The sequence below is a fragment of the Eschrichtius robustus genome, chromosome 13, assembly GCF_028021215.1.
Source record: "Eschrichtius robustus isolate mEscRob2 chromosome 13, mEscRob2.pri, whole genome shotgun sequence".
In the NCBI taxonomy this organism is placed as follows: domain Eukaryota; kingdom Metazoa; phylum Chordata; class Mammalia; order Artiodactyla; family Eschrichtiidae; genus Eschrichtius; species Eschrichtius robustus.
In genome coordinates, this window is record NC_090836.1 from 84339031 (window position 1) to 84358743 (window position 19713).

The window sequence follows — 19713 nt, forward strand, 5'->3', positions numbered from 1 at the left end:
TTAAATCAACACATTCTAAAGGGACTTCCTTGGTGGCACAGTGGTTAAGAATCCACCTGCCAATGCAGGGTACATGGGTTTGATCCCTGGTCTGAGAAGATCCCACATGCCGCGGAGCAACTAAGCCTGTGCGCCACAACTACTGAGCCTGTGGCTCTAGAGCCCGTGAGCCACAACTACTGAGCCCGTGTGCCACAACTACTGAAGCCCGCGCGCCTAGAGCCTGTGCTCCACAACAAGAGAAGCCACCGCACCGCAACGAAGAGTAGCTCCTGCTCACCACAACTAGAGAAAGCTGGTACACAGCAAAGAAGACCCAATGAAGCCAAAACAAACAAACAAACAAACATCTAGATTATTCTCTTCTCCTTGCCGGGGTAGCCTGGAGTTTTATGCTCTCTTTTAGTAATTACTCTTCTCTGGTACCATCTGACTGTCGGGCTTGTTATGACCTGCACTCTAACTGACACGCCACAATTCCAGGGAATACAGCAAATTTAACAGGACGGCTGTGAGACTAGCTGACATTGTAAAGTTCTTAAAAGAAGGGCTGATGTGTGTTTACCTTGATATGCCCACACTGTCTAAAACAGCATCTCCCTCATGATAGGGCTAAAATTTAATACATGTCTACATGTATCAGACTCTACTTATATGCCATTGTATATGACTCTACAACGATCCAACATTAATATCTCCATTTCTGTTGATGGGGAAACTGAGTGAGTTGCCGAAGATCAAGCAGCTAGTATATAGCAGGACTGATATTTGAATTCACTTCTGTCTGACTTTTTATTCCACCATGTGATTTCCTGGCCACACTCAGTACCCAATACATTATTTGTGGAATGTCATCTTCACGGGGTTGTCTATCACTTCTCTAGTTCTGTCTAGTCTCGAGAGGGAAAAGCCTGCACCACTAAAGCTGTAATTCACAAATGGCCTAATGGTCAACTGGAATGCCACATGTTATGGTCAATCACTTAGTGCATAACTAGTGTGTAATTAAGAAGTGAAAATTAAGGCGCATACAGAACCAGTCTTTGTTAATAGTAATGTTGCTTTGGGGACTGAGTCTCTTCATTTTCATTATCACTGTAGAAAAACAGTAAATAAAGGCAGTGGGTAGGATGGTGATCTGAGAGGTGAAACGAGGGTAATTGAAGGGAAAATAATCTGTAGATTTATTTATTATTAAAATGCCCTTCAAAGGCAATTTTGCCTGAGTGGCAATTTTAACATTTGCACTTATTTTCATTATAATCAAGTTTATGATATTTTCACAATTCTATGGTACTATCTGAAGAATTTTACATTAGACTGTTCAATGTCACCTAAGTCTTCCAACAGAGAAGCATTAAATCTCTGCTTGAATATTCTCAGTAACAGGGAACTTACTATGATAAGAAAATACATTCTTACCTTCACATCAGTCAAAAATCTGCATTCCTACAGCTTTCTTGAAATTATTCTGTAAGCATATCTGAAAGAACTATATGGCAACATACTTTCTTAGGCTAGTTCTCTGGATACTGGAAAAGTCCTCAATGTTTATCAGCATTTCTGTGTGAGAGAGCTAGCTATACATGCCAATCAAGCTTGTCACTGAACAAATGCACACAATTTTGGTACTTTTTTTCATAACTTTTCAGTTTTTAAAATCTAAAACAAACACGTTTTAGAAAAAAAAAACTGTCTAGTCTTTTAAGAAATTATCACTTAATTAACATGGAGCCCAGCCATATTAGAACAATTTAAGTTCATACTTGTCCCAGCATAGGAGCAAGGAGTGAGGTGCTCCTGCAAGAGTATCATTTAGACCTGAATATTCCCTTCACTGACTGCAACCCCAGATTTCAATGTCACTTCTTGTCTACCCAGGCCCAGTGCACCAGAAGAGAGCACTTCTCCAACTTTCCTGTGCTTAACAGTCACTTGGAGTGCTGTTTAAAAGACTCTGGTGACTATCAAAGGGCCACAAGGACTGTAACTGTTTACCCTATGATATATTTAGGCTTCTCTCCTGCAGACCTTAATCTTATCATCTCTACAGAAACATCAACTATCACTACTAACTTAAAGTTTTAAATGACCTTCCACACTTGAGATTTAATTATAGGGAAGAAAACAATACTTTGTAAGGGTGATTGCAGAACCGACTATTTGTGAGACACTCTGCTAGGTATTCTGGGATACAAGAAGATGAATAACACATAGTTCTTGCCATACTGGAGCTTACAATTTAGGAGAAGTTGTTAATCACTTTGGCCAGGATGAATGGGACGTTTCACGGAATGAGAAATAGTAGTCTGTTGTTACCATGTTCTATAACACTTTGAATTGCTTCATACTTAGCTCTACATAAAGCTGGAACTTCATTAATGTTAACTGGCATAGTAAAATAGCACATGGGGAAAAATCTCTCAATTTGCTAAATCAGTATAATTGATGTTGTTTAGAGGTTATAGTTGTTTGGTATGAATGGAAAACAATAATTTGTAGCTACTATTGTTATGGTAAAACATGAAATTACCTATAGACGCCTATCATTTTATAGCTAGTTCTTGAGCACATTTATTCCTTACAACATAGAGGAGAGGTTTCCTTACTTGTGTTCTCACCATTAATTTCTTCAAGTTCACTGTTAATTCCAACATCTATGGAACTCATTATTTTGTCAATCTGTGAGAAACAAAAACCATATAAAGGAATTATTACATTCACTTTCAGTGTTGCACTTTTATTTAAAATTTTTTAATTTATTTTTATTTTTTATACAAATTTTAAAGGTTAGTTTCCATTTACAGTGATTACAAAATATTGGCTATTGTGTTGTACAATACATCCTTGAGCCTATCTTACAGCCAATAGTTTGTACCTCTTAATCCCCCACCCTATATTGCCCCCCTCCCCTGCCATTGGTCACCACTAGTTTGATTTCTATATCTGTGAGTGTGTTTCTTTTTTGTTATAGTCACTAGTTTGTTATATTTTTTAGATTCCATATATATGTGATATAATATAGTATTTGTCTTTCTCTGTTTGACTCATTTCACTTAGCATACAGCATTGCATTTTAAAATACTTTCAAATGCCAGAAGCATATATGCTTTTTTTTTCCCAGAAGCATATATTCTTGATATTATTACCATTGCAATACAACAATTAAGAGACCGACAGAGAAAGGTTTAAAGGGAGGCAGACATCTTTTGAAATGCTTTTAGAAATACAAATTATATTTCCCTTTCTTAAACTTTCAAAATCAGCTTGCCTTTTCTTTGTATTTCCTAAAATGAACTTTGTTTGGACCTACATGGGTCAGTAAGTTAGAAATTGTGTATTCTTTAAACTCAGATGGGGAAGGAGCTGAAGATAAATTCACGTGACAATGTCTACCCTCTCAGGCATACTTCATCTTCTATCTGAGAGCATGCATCTCATCTGACCAGTGAAGCATGACCATTGGAACCAAGCTCTTGTTAAATGGTTTAACCAGCCACAAGCTGATTTGTAGCATGTAATCACAAGAATCTAGGCATGGAAACAACTTGATGCTAAGAGGTAAGTTAAATGTTAATTAATCCTGCCTTGTTCCAAAAAGGATCTCCAGATGTTATTCACAGAGTTAATAAATATACGAAATGGATAGATCTGAATAAACTATCAATCTACTACTATGGAATTTATAGGAAGATATCACTGTCAGAGCTTTAGCTATTTATGGTTTAATCCCTCTCCTCATCATCCTAGCAACCTTAGTAAGACAGCAGGTTTCAGAAAGGACAATGAGCATTACTTAAATGTCCCATTTTGTTCACCCTGAAACAGGTGCAGAAGGATTAAGTGATTTTCTCAAACAGCTCAATTCAGAATGTCAATACCAGAAGCATTTCCATTTCTAGTTCTCAGAATACTATAGTGACCTATTGTGCTTCAAAACCTAATCCAACTGGCACAATCTTCTGAGAGACAAAATGTGACATGTTAGAATGAAATGCCAAGGAAGAGTGTGGTCGATTCTTTGAAGAAATTCAAGAAAAAGCAAGAGACTTCATTACTTTATTATGTAGTCCTCCTCAGGGACAAAGGATGATATTTTATAACCTTACAAGGGCACTTGCTTTCTAAGTAATTCTATGAAATTAAAGACTTTGTCTTTAAGTAGAGCTTAAATTGGTGATACTGGACTGCAACATATTTTTCTTTAATATCTCTCTAGTAGTTGTAAAGGGAAATATTAAGTAATTTGTGTTTTTTGTATGGTACTTGGAGAAAGGCCAGGACCATTCTGTTTATCATTAAGATTATAAAAGTTCTTCTGAAACTATAAGATACTTTAAAGAAGGGGGATGAGCTAACAAAGAGTTTAGCAAGTAACAAAATGATATGGAGCAACAAAAATACAAAGATTTTTCTCAATTTGTCAGCTGCAATGCTTGGTAGGACACAATGTGAACATTTTCTTGTACCTCATAGCTAGTTATTACTTCTGCTTGATATCAATTTCTATAGAAACAACAGATTTCCCCTCATGTGTTGTTTTCCCACTCACTGTGAAATTATCATGTGACACCTCTAGAACCTCTCCCTTCCACTTGGAACTGTATGTGTTTGTTAATTTTTTTTCCTTTGAGAGACTTAAAAAGCTGAAAATCCTTCCCCCAGAACCCCCTCGATGCTAAAGCCTTAAATAAGGAATAATAAGAACAGATCTTACTTCTTCCCATTCGGAAGTGAAGGATGGCGCTCTTTCAGAAGTCCCTTTAGAACTGCGATCAGCAGTAGAAGATTCAGTCCAGTTAACTCTTGATGTTTTCTCATTTGAAGGGTAGGCAATGAGATCAGAATCCGATTTAGAGACATTTTTTGATAAATGCATGTCGAGCAGGGCTTTTGGCAATGACCTTATTCTTCCCAGGGTACAGGCTCTCTCCACAAATCCCCCCGTGTTCACAATCCACTGGTCCCCATTCCGGGATCCACTCCTAGTTGTTCTTGTGCCAACAATGGTATGGTTTTCGAGTTGGTTGCTTTTTTTGTGAAAAATTGTTCTACTGACTACTTTGGGTTTAATTTTCTTTACCAAAGGTTCTGAGTTATTTTCTATTGGAGTCTGCTTGAAAGGCAAAGGACTATTTGTCAAACTGACTTCATCTTTTCTGTCTTCACGTTCATCTCTTTTCCCATAGAGATGAAATGGATTTTCAGGGGACTCACAGGCTGGAGAGGATCCATGGAGAAGGCCTGCAAATTGCCCAGGATCATATTCTTTTGGGGGATCATTGTCCTCCTCTTGAGAGAGATCATCTGCAAAAGGGAAAAAGAAGGTCAGGATGCTTGTTTATAAAGGACTCTGAAAGCCCTGATACAACTTGTGCAAAGTCCAGACATTTGATTTATTGCTACACAGTGATATCCTCACTTTATGAAATACCCATGAGCCTACAGAGCCATGTATAAAATGAATTTGTGTGTGTATGTGTGTGTGTGTGTGTGTGTGTGTGTGTGTGTGTATGAACCAGATCTTCCTGAATTACTTTAGGGTGCATTTCAAAGGTATGAATTGGGTATTAATTGAGTAATTGCCCACCCTTCTCCTTTGTCCCCAGGGAGTATGTTTTACATTGGATAAAATCAGGTTTTCTTAAAATGGGACACCCACGTTCAAACTCTTGTAGTAAATGAATCATTGGGCAGTAGGACATCAGGCAGGTAAATCGAGATCGTATATAATGACATTCCTTTGCCCTTCTGCCAGCAAATAAATTCAGAAAAAAAATCTTGAAAAGAAGTATAATTAGTAATTTAAGGTTAATAATCCTGATAGTGTTACTTCAAATATAAAATTAAGATTAATTCTATACAGATTATATGATTTAGAGAAAAAGGATTTGTTCAGGCTTAAACATAGGCACACAATGCCATATCACTAAAAAGTGAGTGTCTTTTACAAGAAACTGATGTTGAGCTACTAACACAAAGCTATCTTTCTTTCTTCTATGAAACAGCATTAGTTATTTTTCAATTTCTTTAGATCTTTGAAAACGTAATGCAGAAAAGAAACCAAAGATGATAATTTTTATTCTTTATAATTTTTTCTAAGATAAAACATAAACGTTCGCTGAGATTTAAAATAAACCATGCTTTTTTATAATGACCTAATTTGTCTTTTAAAGACATACTGTGTAAAAACCTGGCCAAAGAAATTAGCAAAGGAAGTCAGTTTACTTTTTTGATTGGTCACTTTAATTAATATTCAGCTAAATCAATGAATTTGGTAAAATTGCAGGATAAACTACTGGGCATATACCCAAAGAAAACCATAATTCAAAAAGACACATGCACCCCAATGTTCATTGCAGCACTATTTACAACAGCCAGGATATGGAAGCAACCTAAATGCCCATCGACAGACGAATGGATAAAGAAGATGTAGTACATTTATACAATGGAATATTACTCAGCCTTAAAAAGGAACGAAATTGGGTCATTTGTAGAGACATGGATGGATCTAGAGACTGTCATACAGAGTGAAGTAAGTCAGAAAGAGAAAAACGAATACCGTATATTAACGTATATATGTGGAACCTAGAAAAATGGTACAGATGAACTGGTTTGCAGGGCAGAAATTGAGACACAGATGTAGAGAACAAATGTATGGACACCAAGCATGGAACGTGGCAGAGGGTGGTGGTGGTGGTGGTATGATGAATTGGGAGATTGGGATTGACATATATACACTAATATGTATAAAATGGATAACTAATGAGATCCTGCTGTATAAAAAAATAAATAAAACAAAATTCAAAAAAAAAATTCAGCTAAATATTTGCCATGATCAAAAGTTAAATTACCTGATAAGCCCATAACCTAATCTTATGAAAAAGTAAAATATAGTCAATGTGGTAGATAATAACAACAAATTCAAACTTGACTTGCTGACTCACACTTTAAAAAAGTTAGTTATTATTATAAACCCAAGACACCAAAGTTTTTATAAATTAACAAGTAACATTTATTTGGTATGGGCTATTTACTATGCACTGAATTAGAGATAATATTTATATCCCCTCATCTGATCGTCATAACAATCCTGTGAAATGATTAATAATAATCATGATTTTCTGACAGAAAGAGATTTGGCCAGAATATGTAAACAAATTGGCTACCACAATAAGTCTCAATAGATATTTGCTCAAAGAATGCTACAGACAAATTGGCTTTCTTTATTGAAGTTTCGTCCCAGGTCTGTATACTCTTGTCTTTCTTGGAGCTGATAGAAGTAGATACGTTCCTGGCTTTACATATCCCCAGACCTCACCCTGGTTCCTGTTTGGCTTTTCCAAACGAAGACATCCCCCTGACTAGACCTAACACAGTGGTATCCTGAGATGAAAGAAACAAGAATGACAGGAAGAAAGGTCCGAGAGACAACAGTCTAAAAGAGAAACAATCTGATTCATCCCGTACTATTATAAGCACTTTATCTTCCCATAAAAACTCCATCCCTTTCTAATGTAGCAACACTATGTCCTTCCTAACTCCATTTTTCCCTCCCCTCACAACAGAGATCCTTCTTGGGGTAGAAGAATGTGTGGAGCGTAAGGCAAGGCAGCCTTAAACTCTTTCTAAAGGCTAGAGTTTATGCTCTATTATATCCATTTTTTAGAAGTCAAAATTAACATGTAGACAACTTAAGCTTCTGAAGTTTCCCCATCTAGTAAGTGGTTAAGCTGAGATTCAAACTAAGGTCTATCAGATTTCCTATATCCACTGGCCTGGAAAATATATTACTATTAAGATAAAAGAACAATCTAGGGTTCAAGGACAATCAAGTAGGCTCTTTGTGAGGAGAGACATGTTTCTCCTGTTTATGACTATTTCTGGAATTTGGGTAAAGTGGATGAAAAGAGATTCTTCTGCTTCACGGAGGTAAGCTAATACTAAGAGAAAATAAAATCTGGTGTTCTGTTCCAATTTATTTTCTCTTTTTTCTTCCTGGGCTACTTGGCTCCCCTATAATGCTTTACAGCATAAGCAGGTTGGTATGAGATGATAGTAATGCATAAATAATGTAGAAGGAAGGAAGAATTCTGAAATAGGGAAGAATTTTACTGAGAAGTTGCTGAAGAAGGCTAAAGGGTTTAAGTTTGAGAGGAAAAATTGAAAAGAGTCAGTCTATTACAGGAAGAAGATTCTGTAAATCTCAGTCAAGAGATTTCTGATCATGTTCACAATAATGATCTATTTAGGCGAATAATATTATTTAAATTTTCCTATGAATATCATTATTAGGTTACCATCCCTTCGGTGGTTTGATCAAAACAACTATAATCGCCATTCCAAAATGCTTTATATTGTCCAAGTGCTCTAGTCACAAGCAGTCACTTCTCTAAGTAAAAGAGAATTTAGCTATTAGCTCATAAGCCTAGGCTTTTGAATAATAGTTCTTAGCATTGTGATAGTTGTTAACATTTTTGCCAAGAGTTGTGAAAAGGCAAATATTACTTATTTCAGTGCCCAAACACTAAGGATTTCTCAGATCAAAGACAATGTGAAATTGATATGAAATCTCCTGAAATTCCTGTTGGGTGGATTGATTGCAGTTATGACCCCAATCCGCAAAGGCTCCTTGTAGCCACACCTCAAGCCTGTATCCATTCCTCCCAAGCGACTTTAAGTGTGGCCATGTGCCTTGCTTTGGTCAATGGGACAATGGCAAGCATGATATAAGAAAGACTTGAAAAGCACTCATGGACTGGGACTTGTTCTCTCGCGGCTGTTGGAACCCTGCCGCTATGTGAACAAGCTCGGGCTAGCCCGCTGGATGATGAAATGATACATTACCCAGATGTTTGAAATGGTAGGGTTTTTTTTCTTTTTTTTCCCCCAAGTATAATGACCCTAACAGATCAGGAGACAATTGCCACTGAGAAGACAGATTGTTATAGTCATAGATCCCAAGAGGAGGGAGCATGCCATGTCACTGGGGGTGGAAGGGACACATGGGGAAGCACCAGTATTAGTCACGAGGCAGAATGAGTGGGGGAAAAGATGGACAAGAGCCTTTATTGTGCTTTCTATGGGAAGTAATGGACAAAACAGGGTAAGTAGTTTTAGGACTGGTTACTTCAAGTCTTTTCATTAGGCTCTAGGCCATAGGGATTGTTCCTAGTTATCTGGTACCTGGCTCTGCTGTGATTAGGGCAGGTGGGTAGTGGCCCACTGTGAGAACCTGATAAAGAAAGTGGTTAGGGCTTCCCTGGTGGCGCAGTGGTTGAGAATCTGCCTGCAAATGCAGGGGACACGGGTTCGAGCCCTGGTCTGGGAAGATCCCACATACCGCGGAGCAACTAGGCCTGTGAGCCACAACTACTGAGCCTGCGCGTCTGGAGCCTGTGCCCCACAACAAGAGAGGCCACGACAGTGAAAGGCCCGCGCACCGCGATGAAGACTGGCCCCCACTTGCCGCAACTAGAGAAAGCCCTCGCACAGAAACGAAGACCCAACGCAGCCAAAAATAAATAATTAATTTAAAAAAACAAAACAACAACAACAAAAAGAAAGTGGTTAGAATATGGTTTTAGATTGGTTTGCGTATGAAAAGTGTGTCTTCAGGTGAGTTGTTTACTATCTTTAAGAATTACCTAGCCCTGGGAGGGGCAGTGTCTGCAGAGTCAGCAAGGTCCCAAGATGCCACAGCATCAAAAAAAAAAAAAAAAAAAAAAAATCCCTCCAAAATAAAAGGGCATGGTTAACACACCAGCCACCCTGTCACTTCAGCTGAAGGCCAGCCAACTTTCAACATGTGAGTGAGGCCGACCAGGACTAACCAACTCCAGGACAATCTGCCAATTGACCACAGTTGCATGAACAAGACCAGGCAAGATTATCTGAGTCTGGCCCAGACCAGAAGAAAACACGTACCAGAATCATGAGCTAAATAAATGGCTGTTGATTTAAGCCACAAAGTTTGGGGTGGTTTACTATGTGGCAATAGATAACTGATTTAGCCTGTATCCCAAGTTTTAAAGAAGAATTAATACATTCTTCAAAATAAACTCTGGCAATGTTTATATTTTCATATCTGGAAATGATGATAGTAATAGTATATAACTAAAAGTGTTGTGAAGCTGAATGAAAAAAATAAAAGTAAAGGAGTTAGAACAATGCCTGTGGCATAGAACACATTAAATATGTGTTTCTATTAATACAACAACAATTTCTAATCTAGAGGGTTTCATTTTCACAAAGAAAGGTGGTAGTAATTTATTATATTAGACACTCAGTAAAGATTATTAGTTTGACATGCTTGTATATTTTAAAAAATATACTTTGAAAAGAATTTTTGCATTTTCTTACTATTTCTTTAGATGAAACTGAGGCAAAGTATATAGATTAAACTGTTTTTCATAACATGTCTCATTTAATTTCACACTTCTCTTTTGACAAGTGGATACTTCATGCTAAGGCACAGAACTAAATATGTGTGAATTCCAATCTGATAGTTATTCAAAGAATAATTAGCATTTCAAAGAAATGTCAGAGTAAGTATCTAATAGTAAGAAGTTCAATATTTTTTTTTTGTCCATCTTTGTCTCTGATATTTATCACCTATATAAATACCTGAATAACAATAAAACCCTAAATTTCATGTTAAGATGAAAACAAGTTATGGAAAACTAGTAATTTCTTCTTTTATTATAGATCATAACTTTTGTTTATTGGGTCATTACATTCCTCTTTGGAAAATCAAAAATGTCTTTGGGATTCTAATGCTGATGTTGATATTAGCAGAAATTCTGAATTCATTTCACAAATACGTATAAAATACCTCTGTCCACTGGGCACTGTCCTAGGTGCCAAACTTTCAGCAGTACCAAAGGCAATGTCCCACCCTCAGGATGCTTATATTCCACCAAAGGACACAACTGTAGGCAAATCAAAAATAGTATAATTTCTGATGATGGTTAAGTTCTGTGAAAAAAATAAAACAAAGTAATGAGATAGGGATTATTATTGCAGACAGAGAGAAGAAGGTATGAAAATCTCCTTAAGGGTATTCTGAACCATAAGAAGGCCAGTGTTGCTGCAACAGAGTGGTGAGAGAGTGGTGTACAAGTCAGAGTGAGAGACAGAGAGACAAAGAGAAAGGTATAGTTCCACCCCAAGTCCTATGGCCTGAGAACCAGGAGAGCTGATGGTATAGTTCTAATCCGAAGGTTGGTAGGCTTGAGACAGAGGAAGAGATGATGTTTTAGTTTGAGTATGAAGGCAGGAAAAAAGCTGATTTCCTAGTTCAAAGACTATCAAGCAGGAAAAATTCTCTCATTCAGGGCGACATCAGCCTTTCGGTTCTATTCAAGCCTTCAACTGATGGGATAAGGCCCATGCATTAGAAAGGGCAATCAGCTTTACTTAGTCTACCTATTTAAAGTTTAACCTCATCCCCAAACACCCTCACAGAAACACCTAGAATAATGTTTGACCAAATATCTGGGCACCCCATGGACCATTCAAGTTGACACATAAAATTAACCATCATGGGGGGTAGAATGATTGGAGATGAGGTCTGAGATGAAGGTAGGGGTAGGGTTGACATGATTTGATTTACACTTTTAAAAGATCACTTGGTATTTCTGATGGCAAGAACATGACAGTAATGTAGTGTTTTTAAAAATTAATTTCCCCAAGTCCCCTCATAAAAACAATACATATTATAGTGAAAGAATAAAATGAGCATATGATAGTAAAACAAACAAACAACAACAAACAAAAAACCCAACTATAGGTGATATCTTCAATAAAGCAGGTATCAAGGAATCTCCATGGCCCTGGAAAATGGATGGGCATAGCCAAATCATGGGATAGCAGCAGGATCCAGAACTGGTAGTAGCGAAGAGAAAAGGAAGTTGATGGAGCCTACAAGCCAAGGGTCCCAGAAATTGCCATCAGATTCTGATTCCTCAAATGAGAAGGCCCAGTACTTAGCAGGATGTTGAGCAATAGAATCTGAGAATAACCAGCAGAACTTGAAAAAAATCCCACAAAAAGACAATTAGAAGTGGCTTAAACCCTTGAGAATCTCAGAAATATTCAATAAATACATGCTTTCAGTAAACTAGAGACTCACTCTGAAGAAAAATTTTCAGGAGCAGAATCCAAATTGAACAGGGTGAAAACATCAGAGATCTCACGGAGAAAGATATTTCATGTAACGGGAAGGAGGGAGTGGCATGGAAGGCAGAGGACCGGAGGAGGAAGACCTTGAATGTAATAATAACAAAATACAGTGTTCAAATATGAGAGCACTACTTTGTAAGGCAAGGTGCATGCAACTCTGGCAAAGAACAAGATAACAGCAGGAAGGCTTTCTCAATCAAGCAGAGAAGTACCCATATTATCTCAATACTTCATGATAACAACAAAGGGAAAGTCTTTGAGCCATGAAGAAAGCTACTGTGGCTCATGCCTGCTCTCACACAGAAGCCTCTTCCGAATAGTCTAGGACATTCTTCTCATTAAAGATGGGGAACAAAAAAGGATTTTGCTGCAACCCTATTTAAAGACATTTCAAGAAAAGGAGAAGAAAATGAATGTTTAAAAGCTAATGAAAATAAACCAAAAAATAAATGTGGCCCCAAATAATTTGAAAGCTGTAACTTAAAATGCAAAATTATTTAAAAGAAATTAAGAAAATAATCAAAATTCTGAAAGAACAACCTATACTGTAAGTAGAGGAGCTCAGCCATGAGGTGGCTGATCATTTTCTTTCCCCTTACCCTTTCCCTCCATGAGCAATTCACTCCTCAAGTCACTCGATGGAGAAGAGTGAGATGGCATCCTTATCTTCAGTGGAGAGGCGGCCTGGAGTTGGGTATCAGAGCCCAAGCAAAGTAATGGTGGTGTCCATGTTTAGGGGCAGCTCAGCATGGTACACTGGCATCCAAGCAGGGTGAAGGGGGTGTACACACAGGGGAATGACCCCGTATGGAGAGTCAGAGCCCGGGTGGGGTGAGGAGGAAGTCCATGCGGGAGGAGTGGCCTGGCAGAAGGAGTCGGAAAACTAGCAAAGTAAAGGAGGATACCCTGCAGAAGGGTGGCCTAGCAAGGAGTGTCAAAACCCAAACAGGGTGAGGAAGGTGTCCATGTCCAGAAGAGGAAAGTGTTCATGCATAGGGTGGCCCGGCATAACATGTCAAAGGCCCATCAGTGAAAGGGGGGTGTCCACCTGTGGGATGTCCTGCCGTAAGGTGTTAAAGAGTCCCAGGAAGGTGAGCAGGGTGTTTACACAGATACACAGGCATGGGGCGTCAAATCTCAGGATGAGAAAGATGCCTGAGTGGGGAGGAGGTGGCAGTAGATATGGGAGACTGCTTACTTACAGAGGGGTGATCAAATAAACAACTACAGTAAGGAGCCAGATTTCTCACATTTTAAGGAGGGAGTTAGAAATATGAAGAGGAAGAAAAGTAGAGTGAACCTTGTGATGTTGGTTTGTAACTGGAGATACCAATATTTTCAAGATAGAGAGAGAGAAATGGATAGATATAGATATAAATATATATTTGTGTATGTGTGTATTTACATACATATATACCTAACTCTGTCCATTGAGAGGGCCTGGGAAATTGAGCTCCCAATAGCAGTAAGTAAAGCCCAGACTTAGCTTCTAAATGTATTTTCCACTAAAAGAAACAGGGATCCATTGAGAAATGACTGATATCAGGGTCAGGGCAGAGAAAGTACAAGATGAGCCTGGAAAACCTTGTGCCAGAGAGCAAGGAAGTGCTCAAAGAATGAAGAGGCACGTCAAGATGACAGGGAAGCCAGCTTGAATGGGCTGGTTAAACTAAGGACAATTTTAGAAACAAAATAAATAATGACAGTAATGGATTATAACCCACTGAATAAAATAAGAAAACATGAACCCATAAACATATATAAATAAATGGATGATTTAAAAGTTTGATTAGGAATGGGAAATTTAAATAATTTCAAATCACCTCCTCACAAAATACTTACTAGTTACAAAGACAGAAAGAATAACTCTACATTTAAGAAGTCTGGGAGGCACTATCTTAATCAAATGATCAAGGTGAACATCAGAAGGAATAGAGCAAATCAAAATCTTGCCCCACCTGATAGGGTGAAATGAGAAAAACACAGAATCACCTCTGGATTTTCCTTCTAAAGATGCATAACCTAGATCTACTCAGGTAGAAACATCAAATAAACTTAATTTGTGGGACATTCTACAAAGTCACTGGCCTGTAATCTTCAAAAGTGTCAAGGTAATGACTGTCAAGGAAAGTCAGAGGAACTGTTCCAGATGGAAGGAGACTAAAGAGACATTACAACTAAATGCAATATGTGATCCTGAGCTAGATTCTTTCATCATAAAAATTATTATTGGGGAAACTAGCAAATTTTGAGTAGAGTCTGAAACTTGAATAGATGGTAATATATTAACGTCAATTTCCTGATTCGATTGTGTTGTGGTTGTCTAAGACTGTACTTGCTTATAGGAAATGTACATTATTCTAGTATTTCTCAAAGTGTAGTCCATGGATGCATGGGGTCCCTGAGATCAAAACAATTTTCAGACAAATACTAAGATATTATTTGCTTTTTTCACTCTTATTATCTCATGAGTGTATAGTGGCTGTGCAGAGGCTACAGGGTGTTCTCTTTCCACAGTGGAAATATGTGATACCTCTTTAGGTCTCACTTCAGGAACTGGCACACTGTTACTTCTCACATTGGTTGACAGAATAAAGTCATGTGTCTCATCCTAAAGTAAATGGAGTGAGGATGTAAATGCCACTGTCTCTACAGCAGTACAAAGGAACATGGCAGAAGAGGGAGTGAAGAGCTGAGAACAGTTATCGCATCTACCACAGAATGCTTTTGCCCCCATTTAAAAATGATGTTCGCTTTTAATTCCTGGAGAGACAGCATTTATTAGGTTAAGTGTGTTCCTTTCTATTCCAACTTTGATGAGAATTTTATAATTAAAAAATTATGATTGAATGTTGAGTTTGTATCAAATGTTTTTCTTCACCTATTGAGTTGATTATGTAGTTTTTCTCCTTTAATCTGTTAGTGGGAATAACATACTTTCTCATGTTAAACAAACTGTATATTAATGGGTTGAATTGGCCATAATGAATTTGCCTTTTGCTATCCTGCTAGATTTGGTTTGCTGGTACTTTGTTTAGATTTTTGCATCTATATTCATGAATGAAACAGGCCTTTCATTTTTCCTTTCTTACGCTATCTAGTTTTGATATGAAGATTACTAGTCTCAAGACTAGTTGGGGAAAATTCCCACTTCTTCACTTCTCTCGAGGAGTTTGTATGAGATTGGAATGATCTGTTCCTTAAAAGCTAATTTAATTTACCTTTAAAATCATCTAGGCTTAACATATTCTTTGTGGGAAGATTTAAAATTATTCACTCAATTTCTCTAATAGTTGTAGGACTATTTAGAGTTTCTATAGCTTTTTGAAGTTTTGGTAAGTTACAAATACCTAGAATTTGTCTATTTCTTTCAGTATTAAATTAATTGCCACAAAGTTGTTCATAATTTTTACTTATTTTCTTTTGAATCTTTTTATAGAGTATCTGCAGTTATATCCCTCCTCATGCCTAGCATAGTTTATTTGCATTTTATATTTATATTCTCCTTTTTCTTTTTCTTTTTTTTTTTACTATTTTTACTAGAAAGTACATCCACTTTAAAGTGTTATCAAAAATTCCACTTCTGACTTTGTATATTATTTTTCTATATCATTCACTTCTGTTCTTTCCCTTTTCTTTCTCCTACTTCTCTGGGCTAATTTTATCATTTCTTATAAAATTTCTTAAATTTGCATTTAGCTCATTAATCTTCAGCATTTCTTCTTTTCTAGCATAGGATTTAAAATTTCTAAGTTCCACTCATGCTGTTTTCACTATGATGATTATTTAGTACTTACATTTTTGTTTAATTCTAAACATTTTAAAGTTAGAATTATGGTGTCTCCTAACTCATTTCTCATGAGTTACTTGGAAATGTATATTTAAATCACAAATTTATGGGGATATAAATGGGAATCTTTAACTTAATTGTTGTCAGAAAATGTAGTGTATATGAATGAGTCTTTGACATGTATTGAAACTTGCTTATAGCCAGCCAAGTTAAGATCAGTTTTTATCAATGTTTCATGAGAATAGCATGTATTCTCTAACTGTTGGCTATAAAGCTTTGCATTTTATTAGATAAACTTATTAACTGAGCTATCAAAATATTCCACTATTTAAGTGAGGTATGTTGAAATCTCTCAGTTTTAGTGAACTTATGACTGTTTTTCCTTACAATTGTTTATATTCTCCTCGTGAACTGAACCTTCTATAATTTCATAGTGACTCTCCATATTCTGGTAATGCCTTCAGTGTTAAAGTCTATTTGGCCTGATACTGATATAGTTACGCCAGCTTTTATTGGGCTAATATTTCTCAGGTACGACTTTTTTCATCTTTACCTTTTTGTGTGTGGGGGGTGTGCCCTTAGCTATATTGATGTGCCTATCTTAAAGAGCATAAAGCTGGGTTTTGTTTTCCTACCCTCCTACCATCTCTTCCTTTTAACTGGTGAATTTAGGTAATTTATGTTTATTTTGATGCTTTACATATTTAGACTTGGTTCTACTATTTTACATTTTGATATCTATCTTTCATATTCTTTTTTCACCTCTATTCCCCTTTTTGTTTTTTTTCTAATTCCATTTTTCTCTCTATGGCTTGGACTTTATACAATTTATTTTTATTCTTTAGACATCCTTAAAATTTTACCATACATTTTTAATTTAACAAACTCTAAAGGTGAACAATACCTTATCCACCCTCTTCCTGAATAATTTTAAGATGTTATATCACTTGAAATTAGATCACTATTTCTCTAACAAATACTGTTATCAGTGTTTTCATTCTGTATGTTAGTTTTCCAAATCAGATGTTATTATTTTATTCAGATTATTTTTATTTGAATTTGCATACATGTTTCCATTTTATTTATTCACTATTCCTTCCTCAGAATGACCTGAGATCACTTTCCTTCTTGAAGTAATCCTTGAGGTTTTTCTTTCGGAAAAAGTCTTTTGGTAGTAAATATTTTTAGTTTTTTAACTGTGAATGTCTTCATATTTTACTTTCATTTATTTAAAAAAGTTTTTTTTCAGTTCATAATTTAGGTTGATTTTTTTTTTCCTCTCACATTTTGAAGGTATTATTCTACTCTTTTGTCTTATATCTTTCCTTGATAAGTTGGCTATCGTTATACCTGTGTTTTTGTTGTAGGTGATCCATCATTTCTCTACCTGCTTTGAAGATCTCCTCTACATCTTTCAATTTCACAATAATGTGGCTTGGTATGGATTTCTCTTTATCTTGTTTGGAATACAGTGTGTTTCTTGGACCTATGAATTCACGTTTTTATCAGTTATGGGAAAAATTTAGCAATTATCATAAAAACTTTCTTCTCCTATATATTCTTTATTATTTCATCCTCAGTCTCTAACTAGAAGTAGGTTAATCTGCTTATTCCATCCTTCGTATTGCTTCATGTCTCTCATATTTTTTGCCTCTTTGGCTCTCTGTGCTATACTTTGGATAATTTCTTTAAATTTATTTTCCAAATCACCAATTGTCTCTTCATCTCTGCTTAATCTGCTGTTTATCTGTTCATTTAGGATTTTAAAAATAATTTCAAACGTTATATTTTTCAAATCTAGAAATGCCATTTATTTTTCAAAATTGCCTGTTATTTATTAATAGTACTTGTTTTTACTCATCTTCATGATTAGGCATTTTATTTTTTTAAACACTTTATATATATAACGCTTTATCTCCTACACGCAGTAACAGTATCTATAGTCATCAGGCAAATATGTTTGCTATTTTTATAGGTCCTTTTCTTCTCTTGTGTTTCCCACTTAGAGAAGTTCCTTTAGCATTTGTTGTAGAGCTGGTTTTGCGGTGCTGAATTCTCTTAGCTTTTGCTTGTCTGTAGAGCTTTTGATTTCTCCATCGAATCTGAACGAGATCCTTGCCGGGTAGAGTAATCTTCGTTGTAGGTTCTTCCCTTTCATCACTTTAAGTATATCATGCCACTCCCTTCTGGCTTGTAGAGTTTCTGCTGAGAAATCAGCTGTTACCCTTATGGGAGTTATCTTGTATGTTATTTGTCCTTTTTCCCTTGCTGCTTTCAATAATTTTTCTTTGTCTTTAATTTTTGCCAATTTGATTATTACGTGTCTTGGAGTGTTCCTCCTTGGCTTTATCCTGTATGGGACTCTCTGTGCTTCCTGGACTTGGGTGGCTATTTCCTTTCCCATGTTAGGGAAGTTTTCGACTATAATCTCTTCAAATATTTTCTCTGGTCTTTTCTCTCTCTCTTCTCCTTCTGGGACCCCTATAATGCGAATGTTGTTGCGTTTAATGTTGCCCCAGAGGTCTCTTAGGCTGTCTTCATTTCTTTTCATTCTTTTTTCTTTATTCTGTTCTGCAGCAGTGAATTCCACCATTCTGTCTTCCAGGTCACTTACCCGTTCTTCTGCCTCAGTTATTCTGCTATTGATTCCTTCTAGTGTAGTTTTCATTTCAGTTATTGTATTGTTCATCTCTGTTTGTTTGTTCTTTAATTCTTCTAGGTCTTTGTTAAACATTTCTTGCATCTTCTTGATCTTTGCCTCCATTCTTTTTCCAAGGTCCTGGATCATCTTCACTATCATTACTCTGAATTCTTTTTCTGGAAGGTTGCCTATCTCCACTTCATTTAGTTGTTCTTCTGGGGTTTTATCTTGTTCCTTCATCTGGTACTTAGCCCTCTGCCTTTTCATCTTTTCTATCTTTCTGTGAATGTGTTTTTTGTTCCACAGGCTGCAGGATTGTAGTTCTTCTTGCTTCTGCTCTGTTTGTTATTTTTACTGATACCTACTTATAGTAGTTTGCTTTTCAAGGTGATTAGAAATCATTTCTTGTTACTTCATTACTTGATCTTAATTTCAGCTTGTCACTGTGATTAGAAAAGGTCTGAGTTTCCCTGAATAGTCTTGACCAAGCTTACCATTGAACCGAAGTACAGTGTCCAAGTAGCCGTGCTATTGTTGACATCTGCACTCAGCACAACACTGAGTCTCTTGTCTTCTAACATACACTTTTAGAGAGCAAAGATTGTTAGAGCAGGCAATATCTCAAAGAACATGTCATATTTAGAATACATTTGTACTGCTGCAGAAGGATCTCTCAAAGCACTTAGTCTGCCATAATACTTTGCAGCAAAATAATTTTATTGTAAATATTTACATTTATAAAGATTTCAATTTAAAAAAAGACAGTGTATCAGGACTTGAAGGTTTTAATGTTATTCTTTAAATGATTTGTGACTAGATAGAGTTAATAATAAATTGCCTTGCCATGTATGTTGGTACTTTGTAATGTATGATGCAATATACAAATCAATAAATTATCTTGAGAATTAGATAAAAGAAGAACAAGCTTATTGTAATTATGGATTCAAATTAAGCAAATCCTGTTTTAATAAGATTGCCCTAAAATGTATATTTATAAAAAACACAAAAGAAATTCATGGAGATTTGGTAAGTATTAAACCATTCCAATTACTCTATGATATTCAGTAAAAAAGACAATGTGCAAATTAGCCAGTGTCCT

General features: G+C 36.3%; 1 protein-coding gene across 5 annotated transcripts in view; it reads right to left on the minus strand.

The window, feature by feature from the left end:
* ANKS1B (ankyrin repeat and sterile alpha motif domain containing 1B) overlaps window positions 1–19713 on the minus strand; it is a 1169527-nt gene that overhangs the window by 474838 nt on the left and 674976 nt on the right. For 4 of the 5 annotated variants that reach the window (XM_068562020.1, XM_068562019.1, XM_068562018.1 and 1 more), the window contains exons 13-14: window positions 4718–5307; window positions 2610–2682 (exon numbers count right to left, since the gene is read on the minus strand). In XM_068562020.1, coding sequence (XP_068418121.1) covers window positions 2610–2682; window positions 4718–5307 — 663 coding nt within the window. The remainder of the gene's footprint in view (window positions 1–2609; window positions 2683–4717; window positions 5308–19713) is intronic. The other variant, XM_068562021.1, reaches the window with a different exon arrangement.